The 17,333-nt window shown below is 42.6% G+C and overlaps 1 protein-coding gene across 1 annotated transcript in view; it reads right to left on the bottom strand.

The window, feature by feature from the left end:
- Positions 1 to 17,333, bottom strand: part of GRIN3A (glutamate ionotropic receptor NMDA type subunit 3A) — a 599,512-nt gene that overhangs the window by 327,248 nt on the left and 254,931 nt on the right. The window contains exons 2-3 of the mRNA XM_077475268.1: positions 7,829 to 8,433; positions 4,568 to 5,615 (exon numbers count right to left, since the gene is read on the bottom strand). Coding sequence (XP_077331394.1) covers positions 4,568 to 5,615; positions 7,829 to 8,433 — 1,653 coding nt within the window. The remainder of the gene's footprint in view (positions 1 to 4,567; positions 5,616 to 7,828; positions 8,434 to 17,333) is intronic.

Raw genomic sequence — 17,333 nt, 5'->3', positions numbered from 1 at the left:
TTTTGTCTAATTTTTGTCTTATTAAAAGATTAAGTATGAACTTTCTTTATTTTATGAGGTTGCTGCCACCCTAATATGCAAAGGCTGCACAAAACAACCTGCATAAATGGAATAATTCTTGATTAAAGGTTATTGGCGCTACCTCCACCCAGTTAGTTCCAATAGCACTCTTTGCTTACTCAAACCTTTTATGTCTATCTATCACCTTAACGTGTCCCCAGGGACTATGTGCATTAAACCCGTGTTCCGTATTTTATCTCAACAACACCCCATATATCCAACACCTAAAACTCAAGGCAAAAACTAATTGCACCCCACTTTATATCACCTAAGTGAAATAGTGCTACTATAGTTTCATCAGAAAGATATACATACAAGAAAAAAATAAAATAGAATAAATTAAAATAAAAAGTGATTGGTAGAGGCCTCAGCCGTGGAAAAACCTAACTTCAAACAAAAAGCCAAAAAATACAGAAAAAAACACAGAAAAAAACCCAGAAAAAAAGGGGGAGAAAAGAACCCCCAACAGTTTTAGTGTTTACCAGTGCCAAACCTCTTCCTAATTGTGGAAGAGAACTATCATATACATTCTTTGTGCTAGTTATTACATATTAAATTCACCAGATCTCCTTATATTAATAAGTGTAAAAGGAGGAAGCACAAGGTTTCCTCATGCAATAAAATCCAAAAAAAATATTATTTTTTTATGCAGTAAACAAAAAATCAAAAAAGACAAAATATGTGAAAAAGTCCAATTATATCCAGTGGTCTATACACCAATCCACAAGCATGTGAGAGTGTAAAAGGGTCAAGTGCGCCCAATATATGTCAAAAATAAGCAGTATAAATATCAGTCCACATTGAGTCTTCTATCACCGTATCAATGCAATTACTCCTCTTCAGAATACAGGAAAGGTGACTTTCGTGAGATTGCCTGCGCTTTATTAGTGACTTTCGTGCTCGTTCCCCCTCAAGGATCCCCACTCACCAGATCCATTCACCCCCTAGGGGGTTAAACGCCTGTAATCTGTATCCTGTTTGTCCGAAGATTCCACCGTCCAGTTATATCTCCAATAGATCCTTCTCAAGGTCTTTTAAAGAGATGCAGGTAAGTCCTTGTATCCAATAATAATTTCCTCAAATAGAAGAGAATACCCTCATGGTGTAGTATTTTTGATTATAATTGGGAAAGAAGGGAGAACAATCTGATATTCTTCTTTAAAAAGCAGGTATTTTTAGTTATGTAGAAATTTTAGGAGGCTAATTTCCACAAAAATATTTTATTACAAAAATATTTTATTACAAAAAACTTTATACAACACTCTGTGCAGAAAAAAAGGGGTTTTTTTATGCAAGATGCAATCTAACAATCCATACATCAGCATACACCGTATATAACTTGTGTTATACGGCTCAAAAAGATGTAATATAACAACCCTTTTTTCAGCAAAAACGAGCCAATATAAAATATAAAAAAATATAAAAAATAATAAAAAGTAAAACAGAACAGATGCAATATAAAGCACTGATTCCGGAATGCAAAAAAAGAATTTACTTTATATATGTACTAAAAGTTCACCAATTATGAAAAAAATATAGAAATAAAAATCAAAAATGAAAAACAGAATCTCCTACGGTCCTTTGCATAAGTCTGCAGAGTATCTGCACTTATTCCCAAAAAACCCTATTCCCCCAGTGCTACAGTCCCCTTACTACCGTGGGGTTAAATGATGGTCTCCTCTGGGGGCCGTATACCAGGCTTAGTTTGGGTTAGGAATGGAGCTCCGTATGTTAGAAAACCAAAAACGAAAAAACGTTAATGTTAAAAGAAATTTTCAGAACGTTTATCGGGCTTGTTCCCACTAACTACAGCCCAGATATTTAACTCGCCGGTCCGTCGTAGAGACAATTCCCCTGAACGCGCGGCGTGCGTTCCAGGCTGCGTTCCAGCGGATCCAGGCGCACCGGAAGTGACGTGTGTGCGTAATGTTGAGGGAACGCAGCCTGGTACGGGTCAGGAGGGGGGCGCTCGCTTGTCCCCACACCCTTACTTGACTGGCCGGGCTTTGTGCTCGGATAGGGGTCTGGTATGGATTTTGAGGGGGCCCCCACGCTGTTTTTTCGGGGTAGGGGGTTCCCTTTAAAATCCCTACCAGACCTAAGGGCCTGGTATGCCCCTGAAGGCATGCAGGTCTTATTAGAGAGGCGACATTGTCGCTTATTTCTCGCGCTCGCTGCTATAGGAAAATGTGACATTTTCCTATTGCAGCCAGCGCGAGAACCAGCATGACGGGATTGCGCTGGTTAGAGAAGCCTGTCGCCGAGAACCAGCGTGATGGTATCGCTATGGAAACACAATATCAGCGGCACCTAGCAAATTCCAGTTAAAAGTGGTAGAAGTAGTCAATCGTCAAGGGGGACACCAGGGACTCTGGGAATGTAAGGAGGACTCTGGTGACCAGAGACCACCTTCCACAGAAAGAATACACTAAAGTAAGGCGGTGGGGTTACTGATATAAGGGGGAAACTTTTATATCAGTGCCCGCTTACATTATTGCATTCACTCCCCCCTTATATCAGTGACCTCCCCTCAGACTTGCTTGGAGACATTTTTCCTGGATCACGGCTTCCAAAGACTATCGAACATAGCAGTTTTATCTTTGTGAGGGACTAGTATTCTTTTATAGGTAAAGTGTGTTTGGAAAAAATCTGGGACTTCCAATAAATTAGGAGCAAACTGCAAAACTGTTAATCTTAAAGTTTAGGATAGCTAGAAAAAAATTGGGTGCTGTCAAGAGAAAACAGGTGTTGAGGCGCTACAACCTTCCCTCGTAACAGCACCACCCAGTGCTCAGAGCTTGAGGCTGCCAACACCTGCAATGTACCATAATAAGAAAAGGGATGGTCTTCACTCATGATGACATCCACAAAATAGTATTCCTTTATTGAAAAGACTTGTACAATGCTGTAAAAACAGCTTACGCTGGATGTTATGTATCCATGACTAAGGAATAATATCCAAAACGTGTAGGCTGTTTTTACAGTATTGGACATGTCTTTTCAATTAAGGAATACTATTTTTTGGTTGTAATCCTGAGTGATGACCATCCCTTTTCTTTATTATGGGTGCTGTCAAGAATACTGTTACCTCTGAGATCAACTGAAAGACTTTGTGCCACTAGCTATTAGCACTTTTACAGGTCCATAGTATATGTAATAAAGTACCTGTGTGTCCAAAACCTCTCCAACATAAAGGACTGTGGCCTGAAGAGAATCTAGCAATTCTGTATAGGGTCAGATACCATCTTAGTGCCCGTTTTTGCATTAGTTCCCACAGGTAACACAGCATGTAGCTGTGGAGAGTGACTGAAATGCACTTGCCTATTGATTAGGCTTGTTAAGATTTATCTCCCATTTAACAAAATGTGGAGATTTGCAAAAGGTTGATTTTCTCTAAAATATGTTATAGAATAGTGATATTTCTCTCAAGTGAGGAATAGGCAAGCTGTAGACCTGTAACGCTGATATAGGAATATATAGTGCCTCACTTGGCTGCTTGGACAAGAAGTGGGATATTTGCAAATATGTATATCATTCTGTAGAGGGAAGATTATATGCTAGCACAAGCTCTTTGAATGCTTTAAGAGAGCCAATGGCATAGAGAATTAAGCATATACCATTTTAGATCCAAGTGAATATAGATAAGTCATGTATCGAAAACTTTAAGGGCTGCTAGAGGCATGGAAATGTGTAAAGCCTAAGCGACTATAGTCACGCAGAGCATAGGCTTTTTCAAGATTCTTTGGATGCTTTCTTAACTTAATGTAATTTTAAAAGTAGCTTTCAATATTTTTAAATAGCACGTTTTTATAAAAATAATACCTGGGAAATCTGCCATGAAAATCTTCGTTCAAAAACTTACTGTTATAGGATAACAATGCATTTTTCTTTCTCCCAAATTTTATTACTAACCTGTTACACAGGCTTTTGATGGAGACTATAAACTGTCATGTTTACGTCTACTGAAAATGTAGGATTATGTCCAAGATCATCTTTATTTCCTGATGTTGTTACTTGGATAATTGAAAACCCCAGTTTAAAAATACACATTAGACAGCTGTTATGTGGTATAACATACATGCAAATAGTTTCATATAGGAGTGATTTAGTAAAGCATGTTTTCCTCTACCTCATAAAAACTTGCTTATTTCAAACATAAAGTGAGGGGAAATGCTTTCATTTTTCCTCAAAGTTAAATGTTTGAGGTGAAGATTACCGTATCTTCCATTGAACAAAATTAGATGCCCTTTACTTAATCAACCTATAATTTTGTAAACTAGTTATATATGTCCTTTACTATTACCTCCTCACATTTTCTTAGTCTGCTGAGAGAAATAACAATTTTTGGAAAGGTTACAGCAATCAAGACACAAAACAATAAGAAAATAAATATTATTTTTCATGATAAACCAGAGAATCCAATCATAGTTGCCAAGCAAAACACTATAAAAGATACAGAGATTCAAACTAACTATAAATATTAAAATGTAGATTAAGTATGACCTACCTTAGGATCATGTATTCCAGATAGCTCCTCGTAAATCTTTTCCCCTACCATGACAGCTGCCAAATTAGCAGTATATGTTGACAAACAGAATAAGCAAAATATAGCCCAGAGGTTCATCAAAAACCTTCCAGTCCAGCACTTGGGAGTTTTGATAGCAGCTGTCCTGCCAAACAGTATGGCATAACACACATTTAATGCTGAAGAAAAGGAAAATACTTTGCTTCTGTTTCTGCCATTCGGTGTCATGCCAAAAGGGCTTTTCCATTCATATAACGTTAAGAATATTGCAGTAACATGTAGTGATACAAATATTCCAAGCCACATTGTCCAATGAAGTGGCCACATAAAGGCCCCAATTGGAGCTGCTGTATCTTTAGTCCTTACTAAAATACCCAGACTTGTTGAAAAGAATGGACTTGTAAAGTCAATGACTTGACTTCTGGCAGTATTAATGCTAAAGGAGGTTACAGCCATATGGGCAGCACCACTGAGAAGGTCTCCAACAAGTCCAGTCCAATGACCACTTTTAAAAGCTCCATATTTTCCATCACCGACAATATACAAGTCAAAGTCAAAGTTCATGTCTTCTGACAGTTTTTCTAAGAGGTCAATGCAATAACCATAGCAACACTTTTTGTATTCAATAGGCACAGTATCATTCCCACCTTGTAGACTTTCAAATAGACTGTCTAGTACCGTAGAATCATTTGTCATGGGATCTAAGCAAAGTTGTCCAGCAGGACATTGACCATCATCATCTACATTTCTCGTGAACACAAAGGGTGGCTCAATCAAGGTTACAACTCTTAGGTGCAGTCGAGGTGGTTGTTGGAAATGACTTCTGTGTCTTTGTGCTTGGTCTGGCCACAACCCATAATCCATGATTATTTTTTCATTCTGCCAGCTTCCTAGTCGTGTCCACATTGGATTACCTATGGGGTCATGCTGTAAGTTCCATATGAAGTAATGATTTTCTGAGTTGATAACAGAAGAATCCTTAACCTTGATATGACCACTAAGTCCACTAAATGTTGTAGTTACCAAAAACCTGTTAAATAAACATAGATCATTAAAATTATAATAATTTGGTTAATTCATGCACTTTAATAACAAGCAAAATATGTTTTTTTATTGTATTACCCTTAGCTCTGTACTCTGTTTAAGGCCAAATTTGTCATCAGCTAAAAAAAATTCTGCTATAATGGGAATATGATAATTCAAACAGATACACAGGGGGAAATTTACTAAAACGGCAAGCATGCAAAATCTGGTGCAGCTGTGCACAAAAACCAATCACCTTCTAGGTTTTAGGCTGGGTTCACACCGCTGCGGGTGGGAGACCCGGATGTGATTCGCACCGCACTGCAGTGCAAATCACATCCGATCTCTGTAGCGATTCGAGTTCAGCCATACAGATAGTATGGCTGAATTCGCATCGCACCCGTCGCAAACTCGCACAGGACCCTTTTTTTGGTCCGCAGCAGAATCGGATCGCATGGGTGTTCACACCATGCGATCCGATTTCTGTTCCGAGTTTGCAGATCGCACTGCGATATGCGGACTGATCTGGGGGTGTCATTAAGATTTCATTGACACTCCCAGCAGTCCGCATAGGGCAATGTGAACTGCCGGCGGGAGGCATGCGATGCGGGAAAATGCCGCGGATTCGCGGTGTTCCCGCATCGCTACGGTGTGAACCTAGCCTTATTGTCAAACCTTAATTAAACAAGCTGAAGTTAGAAGCTGATTGGCTACCATGAACAGCTGCACCAGATTCTAAGTTCTCAATTTTTAATAAATCCCCCCACACAGTGTTCCTTCAATTTGTCTTAAAATATATGGATGCTATAGTACTTTTCTATTTTAAATTGGTTTACCACCCTGCCAGCTGAACATGTTAGTAAAAATCACAATAAATCTCAATAAAGTTAGAGGTTCCTAAATTCTCAGTTACATCACATGCAACTCTTGATTCTCCCTAATGCCGACATATTACCACTAGTATTTTATTTTAAAAAAGGATACAAATTGTAATAATTACAGCACGGCAGCATTTATAATGTTTATTAGTTTAGTATTAATGACATTAAATAGTAAGACAAAAACATTTTTTTTGCTTTGAATAAGGTTGGAAAGGATTAGAACTACTGTTGGGTTTTACAACTATCCAGAACTCTAGTAAAGTGGTTCTTAAGGCTACCCCCTTCCCATTTTTTTTAAACCTCTGCATAACTTGTGGTGGGTACTGAATGTTTCAGATACTCACCCGTGCCACTATCTTGCCATGTGATGTCATCCTGATATCCACCAGCACTTCCGGGGTTAAGCCGACGAGCTTTGGCCCCCTCCTTCTTTCTCTATGAAGCACAATGCCTAGCAGGCATACCGCCCATAATTCGCCTAGGGGAGTTAGAGGGCAGGACAGAACCTTTTTTTTTAAAGTAGTAAACAAACAAAAAGATAAAAAAGTGAGCTTTATGTGGGGATGAGGTGAGGAGGAGTGGAGAGGAGAGAACTTCACAATAAGAGTGAAGTTCCACTTTAAAGAAACGTTCTCTCACTCCCACCAGATAGCAATAAAAAGCAGCCAGGGGTTCTAGCCTTTCCCTAATAAACAAAAAAAATCAGTGTTGCCTTCAGAAATGTATCTTTACATTTTGTCCAGTGACAACATTGTCAGCAGATCAGGAAGTGAAAAGAAATCCCTTTAATGGGGTCCCAGATAGCAGCAAAACTCAATAAGGATTCTAATGCAATCTTATTGTATCCAAACCAAAAATGTTTTCACTGTACATACACTCTAAAACACATGTAGTAGTAGCAGTGCCTAGCACTATGGTGGCTGTAATTGTATACAGCTTCCCTTTCTTCACTTTGTACAATCATTTGAATAAAATAATTAATTGACAAAATGTACAATTAATTTAATAAAAAAGTTCCCCTTCCTTTAGGAGCCTTAAATTGTCATGTAGGTCAGAGCCACGAGTTGGATAGCTGTGTATGTTTACTGTATGTTTACTGTAGAGTACAGATTATACAATATGTTTATACAGGCCATACACCTAAAACGTGAAACTAATTGTCAACCAAACATATTATATTGAAGTTGAATGTAATTCTAAGTTTTGTTTGTGGAAATATTTGATTAAAATATAATATTTACTTTGTAAAATCCTCAGAAGATGTTTACCATACCAGTACACTATATAAATATGCCTACTCTATAGTGTCTAACACCAAGTATTAACAGTTACAACAAACCTGGATAAATATTCTCCAGAAGTGAGATTTTGAGAATCTCTTCCCATGCAATTCATTGTACTGGGAACAAGTGCCAATTCTGGCTGATCCATTGTAGCTGTGGCAACAGCTCTAGCTATTAACTCCATTGCATCTTGCACGTAGTGCTCAAAAAAAGAAGCTGTGGTTGTTCCATGAGCAATCAGTCCCAAGGGCAATCCTTCAGTCCTTAATTCATCAACATTTTGAGAGTCTCCAAAAATCCAATAAAACTCTGGTAAGCCTATTCCATAATGAGCCGCAGCTTCAAAAATTCGTCTTGTATCTTCCATATCACACCCAAACATGACAATTGTAGATGTAGTGTCCTTAACACTCTCCAAATTCAACTGTAGGTAGCTTAACATGTAATTTGTCATGGTTAAATTTACTGTGATATTTATGATTGATCCAAGGTGAAATCTGGAATTATTTTGCGTTAAGGTAAGGAAATCTGTTATATTCCAGTCTTCTTGGCACAGCAGTATGCTATAATTATACCAGTTGTTCATGGTCAGAATAGAGAAAGTCACATCAGCATTTGAAGTTAGAGAATTTTCAACACTAAGCTGCAGGTGGAGAGGATTCTGTATAAAGAAAAGAGAAAAAAATAGAAACAGATACATGTCAACTTTTTGTAAAATGTTGTCCTTTATTTTGTCATTGTATATGAACTAACAGTGACTCATCATAAATTCCAAAGCACAGTTGGAATTGTCTGCCCATGAGTCAACTGTCTTTAGATCATAAGATGGTTTTGTTGTCGTTAAATGGTTAGAAGCCACTACAGTACATCAAAAGAAAGAATGCTAAGCACAGAGGAGTCTATCTATCAAAGTATCTGTTCCTTGCTTTTATGAAACAGTTAAAGCTCCGGCCAGGATTCAAAGGCTAAAAAACTGACTAGTGCATAAATTGCACTGCAAGGCTGGTTTCACAGCCCACAAAAAGTCTTCTTTGTACCACTGGTTCTAGATCATTTATACTCAAAGTTTTATTGTATTGAATTGTTTAATTTGGCAGTTCACAGATGCATTCTTATTTGGCTTGCCTTTTATAGCATCAGTGTGGATATAGAGTCCATTAATTAAAAATAAATGAATCCTGTAACTGTCCCAGCAAAATACCTCAATGCATGCTTTAAATCTAAAAAAATTGGAGAGCTTTAATGTTTTATATTCACAATATGTCTGTTAAATGGAATGTATAGCAATTTTATAAATGACAGTGTCACAAGTCGGGTAAATGTGAAATAATGCACATATTAAAAAAAAAATGTATTTTTATATCTAGGCAGCAGCGGGAGCTTTTGAATCCTGCTCATGTATTTTCTAGGTTATTCCAACCTGCCTTTTTCAAAAATATAAACACATACATGAAGTCAAATGAAATGAGGCTGTATGTATTGTGAAACATATCTAAACCAAACAAACATGTCATATATTGCAGCATACTCATTCTTAAATGTGGTGGCTGCATTTATTTTTGAGGGCCTTGTTCCTTTATTTCCACCTACAGTAGCAATCCTAATCAAAGCATATTTAGCCCTCGTTCACACTGGTGCAATTTGTCATGCAATTTGACAGTTCTAAATCACATTACAAGTTGCACCCCATTTCCGGCAATAGAGCCACTCAAATTGTTGTAACTCATGTTTGCCAATGCATTACGACTTGCATAGACTTCTGTTAAAGAAACTTACAATCTGCGGCTTTGAAATTGCATTAAAGTAGTTCAATTTCAAAGCTGCACTGGTGGGAACCATGGCTTATTGTTCTAGGGTGACAGTGCTCACTTACCATACCCTACCAATGGAGAAGAAGATTTCTGTTCTCCCTAACATAGGAGGAGGTGTTTTGTAGGCTACATAAATAGCAAAAAATAGGATTTTTAAAACAGCTTACCTATAAAATCTTTTTCTTTGATGTACATCAGGGGACACAAAGCCATAGTAATAACTATATGGGTTATATCGGACCATCAGGTGCTGGACACTAGCACGTCCATTAAGGCGTGTATTCCCCCATATAACCCCTCCCATTGCTGGGAGTCCTCAGTTTTGTAGCCAAGCAATATAAGTGTATAAGAAGAAGGGAGGGACTTCTGTATCCCCTGATGTACATCAAAGAAAAGGATTTTACAGGTAAGCTGTTTTAAAAAATCCTATTTTATTTTCTTACATCAGGGGACACAAAGCCATAGTAATAACTATATGGGATGTCCCATAGCAATGGCAACTGAAGGGGGGAGACAGAACAAAAAACAGGAGGCCAGAGGACTCATACGGCAGCCTGCAGTATACTGTGCCCAAAGGCAATATCCTCATGACCTTTCATATCAAGTTGATAAAATCAGATAAACGTATGAACTGAAGACCAAGTTGCGGCCTTACAGATCCGAGCCCTAGAGGCCCGATGATCCACCACCCAAGAGGCACTAATCGCCCTGAATGAGTGTGCTCTTAATATGAGAAGGAAGAATTTATTTCTTTTTTTTTTCCAAATATTTTTATTGGGATTTTCAAAAGCATGAACATACATTTTCCATTATAGAAAGAAGGCAAGAGAAATCATATACAGTAATACAAGGTGTGGTTATCAAGTTAGACCATACAATAATAGAAAAAGAAGGTACACCATTTATGCATCCACTCTAGTTCAGGTTCGACATCAATACTCTTTCCAAGACGTTGTATTAAATGCTATAACATCAAGACAGTTTTCAACAACGTACCATCACTTGAGTTAGAGGGATACCAAGAAGAAAGAGGAATAAGGAGAAAGGGAAAGGGAAAGTGGGTCAGGTAGTAACTATCGAGCTGGTTCATGCTATAAATTACCTGGAGTGAAAGAAATAAAGGGAAGCAACTAATCCACAGATAGGGGAAACAGAGATAGAAAAGAAGAAAGGAGGGAAGGGAGGATAAGGGTAAGAGGGTTCCAGAGAGTGAGATGGACCTGGATTACCAAATCTGCTGTAGCTATTGAGGCTTATTGGTGGAATTGAGCTTTCCACGCTTTCCACACATTAGCTCGTGCCATACCATTATTTAACCTTTGAAGCAATTGGGTTTCAAATACACAGTTGGTTTTAACAATTACAATTACTTCTGAGAGATTCGGTACTTCAGCAGACTTCCATTTTTTAGTAATTAGTGATCTAACAGCTAGTAGAATGTGCGTAACAATCGTACGATATTGGGGAGGGAAGAGCTCTATTCCCAGGTTAAGTAGGCCCAACCCAGGCTCAGAGGATGATATGATACCCGTTATGGAGGAGATCAGTCTGAATATACTATTCCAGAAACTGGTCAAGTGTCTACAGGACCAAAATATGTGTTTAAGGGTACCTACACCTCCACAGCCCCTCCAGCACAGATTAGAGTGCCCATCGGAAAATTTAGACAGCCGGTATGGCGTAAGGTACCATCTTAGGGTTATTTTTTGGTGTAGCTCCCAATGATTTACGCATTTGGAGGCTTTGTAAATTGAGTTAACAGCTAATTGCCATTGTTTTGATGTGTAAAGCCGCGTACACACGGGCGGACTGTCTGGCCTACTTAGTCCGCCGAAACACATTTCAGCGGACAGTCCGCTCGTGTGTGGGCTTTAGCGGACTTTTTCAGCGTGCAGTCTGGCGGACTAAGTATTTCGGAATTTCCGTAATACTGTCCGTCGGACTCGCATTTCGGCGGACAATCCGCCCGTGTGTGTGCCAGTCCGCCGTACTTTTGAAATGAGCGGACTTTTCCCGCCCGGAGAAAAGTCCGCTCATTTCGAGCGGGTATCCAGTTAGGCGGGGCCCGCGAAGGAGACATCGCTGCCCCCGCCGCCTGGTATGGACTTAAAGGGGAACCCCAACGCCGAAAAAAATCGTCGTGGGGTCCCCCCCAAGTCCACAACAGACCCTTGCCGAGCACGCTACCCGGCCGGCCAGGAAAGGGGGGCGAGCGAGCGCCCCCCTCCTGAGCCGTACCAGGCCGCGTGCCCTCAACATGGGGGGGTGCCTTGGGGAAGGGGGGGCCGTGCGGCCCCCCCACCCCAAAGCACCTTGTCCCCATGTTGATGAGGACAAGGGCCTCTTCCCGACAACCCTGGCCGTTGGTTGTCGGGGTCTGCAGGCGGGGGGCTTATCGGAATCCAGGAGCCCCCTTTAATAAGGGGGCCCCCAGATACCGGCCCCCCACCCTATGTGAATGAGTATGGGGTACAATGTACCCCTACCCATTCACCTGTAAAATAAAAGTACAAAAAAAAACACAACACACGAGATAAAATACTTTATTGCACAGCTCCGGGGGTCTTCCGTCTTCGGGGGTCTTCTCGCCGGACTCCTCCGCTATCTTCTTGTAGCTCTTTTGCTAGCGGAGGAGTCCGGCTTTCTTCCTCACCGCCGGCCTCTTCTCCCAACTTCGGGGGTCTTGTCCCCCTCTTCGGTTCTTCTGCCGTGCCACCGCGCCTTCTTATAGCTCTTTTACAGGCGGTGGCCCGGTCTTCTGTCGCCGTCGCCGCCGCCTTCCGTTCTTCTTCTTCTTCTTCTTCTTCTCCAGGAGATGTTGCCTCGACGATCTCTCCGGCCGGAATGCCAGGGACGCACTGCGCGGCCACTTATATAGGGACAAGGGGCGGTGTCACATGGCTTTATGTCACATGGGTTGGTCACATGGGTTGATGTCACATGGGGACTATGACATCGTAAGGGGGCGGGGTCACCATGTGACACCAACCCATGTGACATAAAGCCATGTGACACCGCCCCTTGTCCCTATATAAGTGGCCACGCAGTGCGTCCCTGGCATTCCGGCCGTAGAGATCGTCGAGGCAACATCTCCTGGAGAAGAAGAAGAAGAAGAAGAAGAAGAATGGAAGGCGGCGGCGACGGCAGCGACGGCGGCGACAGAAGACCGGGCCACCGCCTGTAAAAGAGCTATAAGAAGGCGCGGTGGCCCGGCAAAAGAACCGAAGAGGGGGACAAGACCCCCGAAGTCGGGAGAAGAGGCCGGCGGCGAGGAAGAAAGCCGGACTCCTCCGCTAGCAAAAGAGCTACAAGTAGATAGCGGAGGAGTCCGGCGAGAAGACCCCCGAAGACGGAAGACCCGGAGCTGTGCAATAAAGTATTTTATCTCGTGTGTTGTGTTTTTTTTGTACTTTTATTTTATAGGTGAATGGGTAGGGGTACATTGTACCCCATACTCATTCACATAGGGTGGGGGGCCGGTATTTAATAAGGGGGCCCCCGGATTCCGATAAGCCCCCCGCCCGCAGACCCCGACAACCAACGGCCAGGGTTGTCGGGAAGAGGCCCTTGTCCTCATCAACATGGGGACGAGGTGCTTTGGGGTGGGGGGGCGCGCGGCCCCCTCTTCCCCAAGGCACCCCCCCATGTTGAGGGCACGCGGCCTGGTACGGCTCAGGAGGGGGGGGGGCGCTCGCTCGCCCCCCTTTCCTGGCCGACCGGGTAGCGTGCTCGGACAAGGGTCTGTTGTGGACTTGGGGGGACCCCCACGCCGATTTTTTTCGGCGTTGGGGTTCCCCTTTAAGTCCATTCCAGGCGGCGTCAGCGACGTCTCCTTCGCGGGCCCCGCCTACCTGGAGACGCGCTCGAAATGAGCGGACTTTCCTCCGCGTGTGTGGGCGAGTCCGTTCATTTCAAAAGTACGGCGGATAGTATGGCGGACTTAGTACGCCGTATTAGTCCGCTCAAAAAGTGGTGTGTGTGGGCAAGTCCGTTCATTCGAAAGTATGACGGACTGTCCGTCGGATTGTCTGACGGTCTAAGTTGGCCAGACAGTCCGCCCCGTGTGTACGCGGCTTAAGATTTCCCCAAGTCTCCTTCCCACTTCAAATATGGGGAGGATCTAATAAACACGTTCTTGTGCTGGAGGAGGCCATAGAAGAGAGAGACACCCCTTACCTTTGCGTTCTTACTCATATAGAATTTCCAAACATCTTGGTTCAGGTATATAAGGTGCACTGGTAGTGAACGCAGGAAATGGGATATTTGACCAAATCTATAGATCTCACTCTGCCCAAGACCGTATTCAGCTTGAAGTACCTTGAAATCTTTAATCTGTCCCCCAGCAAATATGTCAGATATTAGGGTGATGCCCTTGAGTTGCCAGCTTTGGAGATTGAGGTTAGGAATCGCCCTAGTGAGCAGCTCAATCCCTAGGGGGACCGCTATCATCCCCAACTCCAGTGTGCCAGCCCGCGGGAGGCCCCTCCATGCCCAAAGAGAAGCTTGTAGTGTAAGAGGTAGTTGTCTTAAAGGGAAGGGACTCCAGCGGTCAAGCCACAAGAGAGCAGGGAGGTCTTTTATCGTAGACATGTATTGTTCGATGTCACGCCAAGGGGAAGATGACTGCACATCCAACCAAGTCTTAAGTTGAGTGAGCAGGCTCGCCCTAAAGTAATCCTGTAACTCAATGTGGCCCATACCTCCTTTTTTACCTACCTATTTTTAATTAGGAGAGTTTTTGAGCACCTTGGTTTTTGTGCACGCCATATGTAACTCTGCAGAAGGGTGTTGAGCGACTTAAGATGAGTGGCTTTAAGTGGTATGGGGAGGGTGCGAAATACATAAAGAATCTGCGGGAGCAGGAGCATTTTAAAAGAGGCTAGGCGTCCCGACCAAGTCAATTCGGTTTTAGCGATACGCTTAGTCTCTGAGGTTAATTTTTGGAGTAGCATGGAATAGTTTATATCTGCTAGTTTGTTAGGGTCTGACGTTATCTGAAGTCCTAAGTAAGTTATGCTATCTGATTTCCACGAGTATGGGTAGAGTGTTTGCAATTTAGAATGGAGCTCCTGTGGGATAACTAGAGGGAGTATAAGAGATTTAGAAGCATTAACTTTATAATAGGAGATTTTACTAAATTGATCTAATAGAGATTGGGTATGTCGTAAAGATGTTACTGGGGAAGTGAGAAATAAGATGATATCGTCTGCGAAGAGGTTTATTTTATGTTGTTTATCTTGGAAAGAAAATCCCTGAATGTCCGGGTGGGCCCTGATCCTCTCAGCCAAGGGTTCTATTAGCAAATTAAAGATAGAGGGAGACAGGAGGCACCCTTGTCTTGTACCGTTAGTTATATCAAAGGACTCGGAGAGAATATTAGATGTATATACCCTTGCTGAAGGAGTTGAGTATAGGGACAGTATAGCAGACAGGATAGGACCCCCGAATCCAAAGCTAGCGAGAGTGGACCGCATATAGCCCCAGTGTATTCTGTCGAACGCCTTCTCCGCGTCCAAGGAGAGGAGCAGAGAAGGCGTCCGACAGACCCTTGCATAACACACGATATCTATCACCCTTCTAGTGGCATCAGATGCCTGTCGGCCCAGGGTAAACCCCGACTGGTCTGGGTTAATAAGTGTGGGGAGTATAGGGAGTAGTCTTTGGGCTAGAATTTTTGCATACATTTTCACATCAGTATTTAAAAGTGAGATTGGGCGAAAGTTAGGCGGTGTATCTGAGGACTTGCCCGGCTTAGGGATAGTGACAATATAGGCGCTAAGCATCTCAGGGGGGAATAGGGAGGAAGCAGTCGCCTGGGCAAAAACATCCTGTAAGGTAGGGGATAAAATTTCAGCAAATTTACGGTAACATTCACCTGGGAGGCCATCAGGACCTGGGGACTTGCCCAACGGCAGGGATCCAATGACTCTCTGGATCTATGTCTGTGATATTGGGGCATTGAGACTCAGAAGTTGATCTTCAGAGAGCCTTGGAAGTGAAACTCCATCTAGAAATTTTTGAATATCATCTACAGTGGGCTGAGAGGTCTTGGGGTCTAAGGTGATATTGTAAAGGGAGGAATAGTATTGGGCGAAAGAGTCCGCTATATTTTTAGGGTTGTATATCTTACTTTTATCTGTGGGGTTAAGTAAATAGGGGATGGTAGTTCGAGCTCTATGTTCTTTCAAGCGGCGTGCTAGATGTCTACCTGCCCTATTACCCGCCGAGTAGTGCATCAATTTAAAATAAGCTAGGGTTTTGGTGTGGTTTTCTAGCAATAAGAGTCTCAGTTTGGACCGGAGTGCGTCTATTTTGCGCGCCCTTATAGGGCATGGAGTTATTTTATTTTGTGTATCTAATAGTTTAATATCTCTTAGGCCGCGTACACACGGGCGGACTGTCCGCCCAACTAGGTTCGTCAAACAGTTTGACAAACAGTCCGTTCAAAATTAGCATGAACGGACTTGACCACACACGACGAACGAACAGTCCGCTGAAAACTTGCGTGATGACGTGAACGGCACGTACGACGGGACGAGAGATTCGAAGTCCAATACACTGCAATGCAACCTTCGGCGTGTAAATCCTTTCTGAGCATGCGCGAGACTTAGTTTATCGAACAAGCCTACACACGAGCGGACTGTCCGCTCAAACCAAGTTTCAGCGGACAGTCTTATGGAAATTCCGAAAAACTTTGTTCATCAGACTGTCTGCTGAAACTGTCCGCTGAAGCCCACACACGAGCGGACTGTCCGCTGAAACACTGTTCAGCGGACAAAGTTGGGCGAACAGTCCGCCCGTGTGTACGCGGCCTCTGGAGACCATCCAGTTTTAGAGATCTTGCTTTTCTAAGTCTAATGCTAGCCTGTAGCAACAAACTCCTCACAAAGGCTTTGTGCGCACACCAGAGAACCATAGGATCACCTACCGAATTAGTGTTAAATCGGAAAAACTCCTTAAGGCTGTTAGTAATTTCTCCCATAAGGGTTGGGGACCCAAACACCTCAGTATTCGCTCTCCAAACACCCGACACAGGGCGGTTGTCCCCCTCCGCCACCACAGCAGAGACCGGGGCATGATCAGACTAAGAAATGCTGTGGATAACGGAGGAAGACACCGCCTGGAGCAAGAATTTATCCACAATTATCATATTGATACTTGAATAAGTATTGTGCCTGGAAGAGTGAAACGAATAGTCTCTCTCATTAGAGTGCTGGCATCTCCAGATGTCGTACAGTCCCTCCTCATGAAGTAAACGTTGTAATGAGGGAAGGGGTCTACGAGATCTAGTAGTAGTATCCATAGTGTAGTCAGCGGTGATGTTATAGTCCCCACACAATATCAAAGCTCCTTTACGAATGTCCTTGACTCTCTTGAGTAGACGTTGAAAAAACCTTATCTGATGGGAATTTGGGGCTTACAGGCAAACAATAGTATAGATTTTTGAGTTGAGCGAACCTACCACAATAAGGTACCTGCCCTCTGGGTCCGATACAGTATGGATGTGGGAAAAGGCAACCGTGTCTCTAATAGCGATCAGGACACCTTTACGTTTATGGGCAGCAGAGGCACAGAAGAGATGTGGGAAATGCTTGTTACGAAATGGTGGTGGATCAGAAGCAAGGAAGTGTGATTCTTGAAGGCAAAGCACATCTGCACGGAGCTTCAGAGCCTCATTCCATGCAGAAGCCCTCTTTGCCGGATGATTCAAACCGTGTACATTGAATGAAACAAAGTTCAGCATCGTGAG

Source organism: Lithobates pipiens, unplaced genomic scaffold (assembly GCF_037356315.1).
Source record: "Lithobates pipiens isolate NorthernLeopardFrog02 unplaced genomic scaffold, aLitPip1_a1.2 Scaffold_13, whole genome shotgun sequence".
NCBI classification, from domain to species: domain Eukaryota; kingdom Metazoa; phylum Chordata; class Amphibia; order Anura; family Ranidae; genus Lithobates; species Lithobates pipiens.
This window is presented reverse-complemented; position numbering and strand designations above follow the sequence as displayed.